This window comes from Rhinopithecus bieti, unplaced genomic scaffold, assembly GCF_001698545.2.
Source record: "Rhinopithecus bieti isolate Rb0 unplaced genomic scaffold, ASM169854v2 scaffold_25940, whole genome shotgun sequence".
Lineage (NCBI taxonomy): Eukaryota > Metazoa > Chordata > Mammalia > Primates > Cercopithecidae > Rhinopithecus > Rhinopithecus bieti.
The window spans coordinates 3,282,060-3,292,683 of record NW_016811810.1 but is presented as its reverse complement, the minus strand read 5'-3'; the positions used below and the strand labels follow the sequence as shown (position 1 = coordinate 3,292,683).

The following is a 10,624-nucleotide window of genomic DNA, read 5'->3' as shown; positions in this document are numbered from 1 at the left end:
CCCTCCCTGCCTCGGGGTGGCCTCTCCCTCTGCCTCACACACCCCATCAGCCCACAGCTGCCCCGAGCCCTGGCAGCTCAAGGACCTTCCGCATCCCAGGCAGCAACCCTGAGCCCAGAGCCAGAAGGGTAGGACCAGCACCTGCTCTTCCTACCTCCCCGGCCCTGGGCACCCACAGGCACCCACAGGGCACCTGGTACAGGCTGCAATTCTCTTGAGGGAACTATGGGGGGAATGCAGGGACAAAGACACAGGATGGTGATGGTGGGGAGTTGGGGGCGGGGTAGTGGGTGGCAGGTCAGAGACAAAGTGACCCAGGAACAGACGGTAGCACAAGAACAAGACCCACAGAGACAGAGAAGTGAAAGCGGGAGAGATGGAGGCACAGCAACAGCAACAGCAGGGCCAGGAAGCCACTGGGCCCCGTTGCGGAGGGCAGACCTCTGCCTAGGAGGGCAGCAGGGGCAGCGCCCAGCGACAGCCAGGCTGGTGGGCGTGGGCCAGGCAGGGTGGGGCAGGTTCCCATCCTGGGCTGACGCTTGCACAGAGCGCTGCAGAATGCCGCTGGCTGGCGGACTGCCCACCCCCGCCCAGCCCGTGCCTATAAGGCCTCCGCAGTGCAGGGGCCCCCACTGCTCCCAGATGACACCAGAGATGAGGACAGTCCTGCTGCTCCTCGCCATCCTGGCAGTGGCTACGGGGCCAGGTGAGGGGCTGGGCCAAGGGGACGGGCGGGTGGGTGGCTCTGGCCTGTGTGGTCACCAAATACTAGGAACCTGGAGCTGATGACCTCTAGGCACAGAGAACCTCGACACTGTGTGTGCTAGACTCTTCAAATTTAAAACGACATGGAGCCCCAATCTTAAGGAGTGTCAGATTTACAACGTTTCAGATTTTGAGGATCTTAGAATTGATTCCTGGAGTCATGGACCCTGAGAGAGTGGAGCAGGGGATTGTCTTGATATGCTTCTCACTGGGAGGGCAGCCATCTAGCCCCTGCCACCAGCCCCTCCCGGTCCCCAGGTCTGCCCCAGCACAACCCAGGACAGCCCAAAGGCCACCAAGCCCTTCCCGTTATAGGCTCAGAGCAGCCAAGCTGGCTGTCCCTGGGGCCTTAGCTCAATCAGGCCCTCGGAAACATAGCCATCTCCTCCAGGGACAGCCCCAGGGGTGGGGACAACAGCCAGTGTCCTGCAGACTGCTCTTGGCAGTCACAGAGCTCCCTGAGGCCTTGGAGGAAAGGCCTGCAACACACCCTAGACAGGGCCGGGGCAGGACGCCTCTTCCAAGCCGGCCCAGGCCGGAGCACCTGTCCCCTGAGGCTGCATTCAGGACACAAGCCCCACTAGGGCCCAGGGTCCGGAGTTGGGGGCCTAGGGCAAGGGCAGCAGGGCCTCTGTCCAGGAGGGGTCTCTGCGGGTTGGGGAGTGGGCCCTGCTGAGTCACCAGGAGGCCTCTGTTGGGCCCGCTGAGCCCGACTCCCTCCCCGCCAGCCCTTGCCCTGCGCTGCCACGTGTGCACCAACTCCAGCAACTGCAAGCAGCCTCAGGTCTGCCCGGCTGGCTCTCGCTTCTGCAAGACCACGAACACAGGTGAGTAGCATCTGTCCAGGTGTCCCTGGGATTAGGGGGACCTCCCTGGCTGTTGTGGGTGCTGGCTGGGAGGTTGGCTGGGGGTCAGAGGCGGCTGCGGGCCTGACCACACTCACCTGTGCCCAGTGGAGCCTCTGAGGGGGAATCTGGTGAAGAAGGACTGTGCGGAGTCGTGCACACCCAGCTACACCCTGCAAGGCCAGGTCAGCAGTGGCACCGGCTCCATCCAGTGCTGTCAGGAGGACCTGTGCAATGAGAAGCTGCACAACGCTGCACCCACCCACACCACCTTCGCCCACAGTGCCCTCAGCCTGGGGCTGGCCCTGGGCCTCCTGGCCCTCGTCTTAGCCCCCAGCCTGTGACCTCCCCCCGGGGAAGGCCCCTCATGCCTTTCCTTCCCTTTCTCTGGAGATTCCACACTCCTCTTCCCCAGCCGCAATGGGTGTGCCAGGAGCCCCAGGCTGAAGGCTTCCCCGAAAGTCTGGGACCAGGTCCGGGTGGGCATGGAGTGCTGATGACTTGGAGCAGGTCCCACAATCCCACAGAGGATGTAGCCCCCCTACAGAGGATGCAGCCCCCAGCCGCATGGAGGATGGGGACAGAAACCCTGGCGATCCCCGGATTTCACACTCCTTCTGTTTTGTTGCCGTGTATTTTTCTACTCAAATCTCTGCATGGAGATAAATGATTGAAACCAGTGTGGTTTGTCTGCGCTATTCTGGGACGGAGGAGGTCAGGGGCGGGCATCAGGCCACACAGGTCCCCTGAGCCTCCAGCACATGTCTCCCTGGGCCAGTCGTGGAGCGATGCCTGAAATGGCACCACCGTCCCTACCCTGGGAGGGCCGGCTGCTCAGATGCCTCCCCACTGCTCCAGAGGTGGAGGGCGCTCCTGGGGTGAGGCCTGAGTAGGAGCACAGGGCAGAGGACTCGCAGGCCCCTCCCGCACACAGCACCTAGGGGAGAAGGGGCCCCTCACCCTTTCACCCTGGGTCGTGTCCCTGAGACCGAGGTTCAGAAGCCTCCAGAGAGGCCGGCTTGGGACACCCCAGGCCCGACCCGAGCTTCGGAGTCAAGTAGGCGCTGACTACCTACAGCCATCGCCCAGGGCCAGGTCAGCTGCCCAGGGAAAGTCTAGCCACAGCCCAGGAAAAGTCCCATGGATCCCGTCCATGGGAACTCAGCCGCCCCTTGGCCAGACCTCACTCACCAGGGTGAAGTTAGACTGGGCGGGGAGCATGACGCAGGGGATATGGGCCAGGTGAGGTTGCCCAGAGGCAGGAAGGGTTCCGTGCCCACTGCCTGGGTTCTGGCTGCATTTCAGGGATGAGGTTGGGACATGGAGTGAGAAGAGGCCCCAGCAGATGCCCCAGCAAGGAGCCCTTCTCCTTCTGGAGAGGGCCAGAGGTTCCCGCAGGCTGACCCCACATCCCCAGCAGGTGAAGCCTCAGGTCTCACCCAGTCAGAGCAGAGCTCTGCCTTCCCCCAGGCCAGCTCCCTCGCAGGCCTGGCCTGGAAATTCCACGGTGGCCAAGCCCCCTCTGGCCGCGGCCAAGAGACGGTGGTGTAGCGTGGGTGGCAGCTGGTGAGGGGTCAGTGGTGCTCCCTGGCCCTGGGTGCAGACACTTGGCTGTTTGTCTAACGCACCATGAGACCAAGAGGTGAATCATGATTTCGGGAGGCCTGCTCTTAACACGTGTCCATCCTGCCTCCCCTGGGATCCAGGGCCACTGTGCAACCCCATCCTGGAGGGCTGCCTGCCCAACCAAGGCACTGCAACCCAGGACTGGGTCTGGGTGAGCTTCACTGTCTCCACCTTGGGATCCCCTTTCTCCTCACCCAAGTCCCATCTCCCCAGGGTGGCCAAGGTGGGTTACTCCTTGCCCTGAGAGACCTTAGGCAAAGCATTCCACCTCCAGGAGCCTCCATTTTCCTCCACTGGGCACCCACCTGGTGCAGCCAGCACCCCATATGCTGCCTGTGGCTGTAAATGGTGGCCCTGGCCTCCTGCAAACCCTCAGCCCTCCTCCCAGCCACTGCAGGGCTGCAGGCATTTCCTGTTTCCCCTCCTGCGCTCCCGGGGCCCCAGACCCCACCTAGTTCTCCTGCCCTCTGCTAGAACTGGAGTGGTGATGGTGCTGGTCTCATGGTGCGTTGGACAAAGAGCTGAGTGCCTGCACCCAGGGCCGGGGAGCACCACTGACCCCTCACCAGCTTCCACTCACGCCACCATCTGCTGGCTGGGGCCAGAGGGGGCTCGGTCACCGGGGAGTTTCCAGGCCAGGCCCGGGAGGGAGCTGGCCTGGGGGAAGGCAGAGCTCTGCTCCGACTGGGTGAGACCTGAGGCTTCACCTGCCGGGGATGTGGGGTCAGCCTGCGGGAACCTCTGGCCCTCTCCAGAAGGAGAAGGGCTCCTTGCTGGGGCATCTGCTGGGGGCTCTTCTCACCCCACGTCACAGCCTCATCCCCGAAATACAGCCAGAACCCAGGCAGTGGGCACGGAACCCTCCCTGCCTCTGGGCGACCTCACCTGGCCAAATTCCCTGAGTCATGCTCCCCGCCCCCTCCAGTCTAACTTCACCCTGGTGAGGTCTGGCCAAGGGGGCTGCTGGGTTCCCATGGATGGGGGTCAGCCCAGGCAGTTGGACTTGCACTGGGCGGTGGCTGTGGGTAGTCAGCTCCCACATGGCTCCAAGGCTGGGGTTGGGCCTGGGGTGTCCCAAGCCGGCCTCTCTGGAGGCTCTTGAACCCCAGTCTCAGGGACATGACCCAGGTGAAGGGGTGAGGGGGACCCTTCTCCTCTGAGTGCTGGCGTCCGGGAGGGGCCTGCAAGCGCTCCCGGAGGGCTGTGTAGGAGCGCCCCCTGGTGGCCACCAGAGAGCCAGGTGCTGGGGCTCCTGCACAGGGAAAATCCGCCCTCGCCCAGGCCAGTGCCACTCATGGCCACATGTGTGCCCTTTTCCACACCACTCTGGGCAGGTGGCCTAAGTCCTGCCAAGCGCCCAAGACAGGGTGTGTGAAGGCACCTGGGCATGGGAGTCCGGCACAGAGCAGAGGAGTAGGAGTGCCCAGGGCACAGACCACCCATCCCCACTTCCGTGTGGGAAAACTAAGGCTGGGCAAGGGAAAGTGACTCCTGCCACTTCACGACAGGCTGGCTGCAGGAATCCTCATCCAGGGCCCAGGGAATGGGAGTGCTCTGTGCCCAGTGCAGCCTGGAGGCAGGAGGGAATGCCACCTCCCCCACCACTCCCACCCCTGAAAGTCAGGAAACCAGGGCTGCGGCCACCAAACTCCAGGATGGAAGGAGGAGGCAGTTCTGCTGGGGGGTCAGGGAAGACTTCGCAAAGCAGTGGCGGGTATAGGGACAATGAAGGCAGCATGGGTGAGGCTGTGTGCGGGCCCTGGGCAAAGGCCCAGAAGTGAAAACCAACCTGCGGGATCCAGAGAGGGCCAGGCTGCTTGTGTGGCTGCCTGTGTGACTGCCTGTGTGGCTGCAGTGGGGCTGCCTGTGTGGCTGCCTGTGTGGCTGCAGTGGGGCCTGGGAGCTGGCAGGACTCCAGACCAAGCCCAAGGACAGTCACAGCTCCTAGCCCATCACTGCCCTCTGCCCTGCTCCTCCAAGGGTCCCTAGCTCAGTCTCCCAGCCTCCAGGCTACTTCTCTGTGACCCTGCTGGACAACTTCTCAACGGTCCTGGACACAACCTGACCCCAGCCCCACCTAAGACCCTGTCAGACATCATCAGCCCCACATAGGGCCTACAACTCTGTAGGTGTGGACAGCACAGCCGGCCAGATGGGGCCGGCAGCCCTGCCTCGTGTCCCTAGTGCCCCTGAAGGAGGAGCTCCCTCTGCCAGAGCCCAAGCTCAGAACCTGCAGGGAGATGTCTTAGGCACAGGATTGAGGGATGGCCCCAGGCACAGATGTGAGGTTCAGCCAGCACCCAGGAGTGGGCCTGACCCCTGTCATGGGTGCATGGCTGACTCTCCTGGCCCATCACCAGGATTTGCAATTTTCTCTATGCCTAAAAATGGAATGCTAAAAGCAATCAAACACAAAGTCCAGACAGAGGGGCAGCTCTCAGGGATACTACAAAAGCAACTGATGTGTCCTCTGACAAGGGATCCTTCTCCAGCCTGCTCTGAACATCTACTCTCCTCACCATCCAGTCGGGGCCTGAGCTCCCACCAGAAAGGAAGGAGCATTATTCGGTCGGGTCAGGGGGGCCTAAGACCTCCCTTAAACGGCCCAGTTTGGCAGACAATCCCACAGAGATCTTGAGGGCAGCCCCAGCCGCCACCCCACTGGCCGTCCCCAACTCAGGAGCAGGGGCTAGCCTTTGGTTTGCAAGAGCTGCCCCTCCTCCCCTTTTTTCTGTCCTGCTGTGGACAAGCCAGGACTGGGAAGGGTTGCTGAGGTCTTCCTCCTGGAAGCACATTCTAAACACTGTCTCATTGATTTTTCTCTATTTCTTTTTCTACCTCACTTTTATTTATTTATTTATTATTTATTTATTTATTTATTTATTATTTTTGCTTTTATTTTTGCTATTTTCTTTATTTTGCTTACCTGGGTTTGATTTGCTCTTTTTGTTTCTAGTTTCTGAGGGTGAACGTTTGGTGGTTTTTTTGAGAACTTCTTTCTTTCTGAAAGAAGTTTTACTTCTTTTTTCTCTAAAAGAAAGCATTAGTGCAGTATTTCCCTCCAGGGCCCACTTCAGCTGCATCCTTGACTTTATGAATTGTGTTGCATTTTCATTCAGTTGGAAAATTTTCTGATCCTTTTTGGTTTCTCCTTTGACCTATACGTTGTCTAGAAATATTGTTATTACTCGTTTCTAAATATTTGATGATCTTTCTGGATATACTTCTGTATTTGATTTCTAATTGTAGCTCCATTGTAGCACGCCAAATAATTTGTATGATTTATCCTTATAAATTTACTGAGATTTGTTCTATGGCCAGAATTACAGTCTGCCTTGGAGGAACATATTGGTAAATAAAGGTATGTTCCCTTCTGTGAGGTGGAGTGCCCTATAAAATCAAGTTGGCCATGTTGACTGGTAATGTGGTCCCACTTTTCCTTACAGACTTTTTGTCTATTTTTATCACGTCTTGAAAGAGGAGTGTGAAATTCTGTTATTGTGGATTTTTCTTTTTCCCTTTCATTCTATCACTGTTTGTGTTTAGTTGCTTTGGGGTATTTGACAGCTTAAGTTGTTAGATGCCATTACCATTACTTAGGGAACTGTAATCTCCTCTTCATTGAGCTGATCAATTATATCCATTTGGAATAATGTCCGCTCTTTTTAAAGATTATTCTTCTTTTCCGTTAACGAGATAGTGTTTGTACTGTTTATGCCTCAAGGCTGACTCTTCAAACATCCTGGCCTCAAGCAATCGCTCCAGCTATGCGCTCGCCAAAAAGTGCTTGGATTACAGGTGAGGCCAACTACGAGCGCGAGATGTTCCTTCTGTTTTTTTTTGTATTATCTGAGTCTTTGCCTTTAAACCGGTACTATTGATAATTTGATTATGTCATGCCTGCTTTCTGGTAATCTGGTGTTAGCTAGTAGTATATCTGTGTCTTCATTCATTTTTATTGTGTTCTTATTTGTTTTTGAGTATGTTCTGGTCGAGTTTTCTTTGCTGAGAAATCGTTTGTGAATGATATGTAGAAGATCATCAAATATTTAGAAACTGGGTGATGTATAACTAGTCTGACTAACGTATAGGTCAAAGGAGAAACCAAAAAGTGAATATCAGAAAAGTATTTCCGAACTGAAGGTGTAATGCAATGACACGAAAAGGTCATCATAAGTCAAAGGGATGCTACTGACGTGGGCCTCTGGTTGAGGGAAATAGGTCCTACTTAGTGTCTTCTTGTAGTGGGAGAAAAAAGAAGTTAGAGAACTTCTTTCTGAAGTTGAAAGGAAGTTCTCGCAAAATTAATCTTCTACTAGAAGCGTGGTCACCCTCAGGGAAATTAGAACAATAAAGAGTGCAATCAAACATCAAGGTAAGCAAATAAAGAAAATGCAAAATATGGAAAAGCAAAAAGTAGAGGAGTGTAAATAATATTATCATATTTAAATATATTTAAGGTAGATTATATATAGGATATGAATAAAAAGTAAATAAATAAATAAATAAATAAAAGTGAGGTAGAAAAGAAAATAGAGAAAATCAATGAGACCAGTGTTTGAGAATGTGCTTCCAGGAGGAAGACCTCAGCAACCCTTCCCAGTCTGGCTTGTCCACAGCAGGACCAGAGAGAGGACTCTTGCAAACCAAAGCTAGCTGCTCCTGAGTTGGGGACCGGCCAGTGGGGTGGGCGGCTGGGGCTGCCCCTCAAGCTCTCTGTGGGATCTGGCTGCCCAAACTGGGCGTTAAGGGAGGCTCTTAGGCCCCCCTGACCCGACCGAATAATGCTCCTTCCTTTCTGGTGGGAGCTCAGGCCCGACTGGATGGTGAGGAGAGTAGATGTTCAGAGCAGGTGGAGGAAGGATCCCTTGTCAGAGGACCCCATCAGTTGCTTTTGTAGTCTCCCTGAGAGCTGCCCTCTGTCTGGACTTTGTGGTTTGATTGCTTTTAGCATTTCCATTTTTAAGGCATAGAGAAAATTGCATCCTGGTGATGGGCCAGGAGAGTCAGCCATGCACCCCATGACAGGGTCAGTGCCCCACTCCTGGGTGCTGGCTGAACCTCAGCATATACTTGGCTGTTTCTCTTTTTATCCAATCTGACAACCTCTGTTTTTAACTGAGATGTTTTTGTTTGTTTTTGAGGCAGAGTCTTGCTCACTCTGTCACCCAGGCTGGAGTGCCGTGGCACCATCTCAGCTTACTGCAACCTCCACCTCCCACGTTCACGCGATTCTCCTGCCTCAGCCTCCCAAGTAGGTGGGATTACAGGCACCCACCACCATGCCCAGATAATTTTTGTATTTTTTAGTAGAGAGGGAGTTTCACCGTGTTGGCCAGGCTGGTCTGGAACTCCTGACTTCAAGTGATCCACCTGCCTCAGCCTTTCAAAGTGTTGGGATGACAGGTTAGGATTACAGGTGTGGGCCACTGTCCTCAGTCTAATTGAAGTGTTTAGATGACATAGTGTCATTATTGCTGTGGCTGGGTTTAAATATATATCATCTTGCTATTTGTTTCCTATTTGTCTCGTTTTTTCCTTTCTCCTCTTCTGCAGTCTCTGTAACATGTGTTTTTATAAATAATTCTGTATCATCACCTTTGTTGATTTATTAACTAGAGCGCTTCGACTTTTGCTTTTTTTTGGTCTTTTTTTAGCGACACTTTAGTGTCTTAGTATGTAACTTTGACTTACTAGTCTGACTTCAAGAAATAGGAGGCCACTTCACATGCAGTAGAACAGATCTACAACAGCGAACTTCCATTGTCCCTCTCCTGATCTACTTGTATTCCTTTTTTTTTTTAATTTGACACAGGGTCTTGCTCTATCACCCAGGCTTCAGTGCAGTAGTGTGATCACAGCTCACTGCAACCTGTACCTCCTGGGTTCAAGTGATTCTCCCACCTCAGCCTCCTGGGTGCAACCACAGGTGTGCACCACCACGCCCAGCTAATTTTTTGTATGTTTTTAGAGACGAGATCTCTCTACGTTGCCCAGCCACGCCTGGTCTAGAACTCCTGGGCTCAAGCAATCCACTTGCCTCAGCTCCCAAAGTGCTGGGATTACAGGCGTGAGCCGCGGTGCCCAGGCTGTACTACTATTGTCATACAATTTACTCCTACATTTGCTGCAAATTCCTTCATACATTGTTATTATTTTTGCTTTAGGAAATCAACTATCTTTTAATTCAAAATAAGAAAAAAAAATTACCTTCTACTTCCTATTTCTGGCGTCCTTAATTCCTTTGTGTAGATCAGTATTTCTGCCTGAAGAACTTCCTTTAACACAAAGGTCCCCAACCCCCGGGTCACAGACCGGTTAGGAACCATGAAACAAAGCAGGAGACGAGCGGCTGGCAGGCAGACAAGGGAAGTTTCATCCGTATTAATTCCTTGTGGTCTGAGGCTGAAGCCCGCGACACACTCCAGTTCTGACCTATGCGTTCCTTTCACGCCTCTTATCCCACCGGAGTGTGAGCTCCATGGGGTGGGAATATTCTGGAACGTCTGCCCTCTCCCCAGCTCCTGGCACAGGAGGGCGCACATCACCTGTCGGCAAACAGAACAACCAACTGGCCTAGTTTGTTGGGGACGGAAGGATTTCCTGGAACCAGAGCCCGCTTGTCCAAAAGGCACGGGGTATTCTGTACCTCAGGCCCACAAAAATGTTTTAAAGAAAAAAATGAGCTTTAGGGTCGAAGAAAAGGTTTTATTTTTCCTTCTTACATTGGAAAAAAAAGAAAACTTTTGGACCCATGAAATTTTATTACATTTTGCCAAAAACAGAACCCATAATGTAAGTATTTAAAGTTATGTAAAGACAATTATTTAATGTTAACATTATGATGGTGAGAGGGACCACGGAGCAAGGGGCTGCCTTGCAGGCCTGCCTTCCAGCTTTGCTCGGGGGGACCAGAAACGGGGGCTGAGCGCGGGGGAGGCAGGCGGAGGCCATGGGCAGCGAAGCGGGCGCGCCAAAGGGCACCAAAGGGCGCCAGTTCCGGAACTGCTGGGACTGGGCTGGAGGAGCGCGGAGCTGGGGCCGCACGGCTGGTGCCAGCCCACGAACGACGAGGTGCGTGCGAGTGGGCGGAGGCGGCTGCGGGGAAGGCTGGGCTGCCGCCGGACCCGGTGAAGACAGCCTGCGGAGTGCCCGGCCGGAACACGTGGGTCTGAGGGTCGCTAGGGAGTCACTGCGTGGCTGCCTCTGCGTCGGCCAGATGCCTGGACTGGCCTCGGGGTCCCAGCGCTTGCCAGACGAGCCGACGGTCCGGGGGGCGGGGCCAGGGCGGGGCCTGCTGCGGTGAGCTCGGCTCGGCGGGTGCCCGGAAGGCGGGGCCGGGCCGGGGCGGGGCCTGCGGTGAGCTCGGCTCGGCGGGTGCCCGGAAG

The 10,624-nt window shown here is 55.1% G+C and overlaps 1 protein-coding gene across 1 annotated transcript; it reads left to right on the top strand.

Moving 5' to 3' along the window:
• The first annotated feature begins 359 nt into the window (after positions 1–359).
• On the top strand, positions 360–2,290 carry LY6D (lymphocyte antigen 6 family member D). Its single transcript, XM_017895114.1, has 3 exons — positions 360–706; positions 1,494–1,592; positions 1,719–2,290. Exons 1-3 carry the CDS (start codon positions 559–561, stop codon positions 1,952–1,954), a joined length of 483 nt encoding a protein of 160 aa, XP_017750603.1. The 5' UTR covers positions 360–558; the 3' UTR covers positions 1,955–2,290.
• Positions 2,291–10,624: the final 8,334 nt, after the last annotated feature.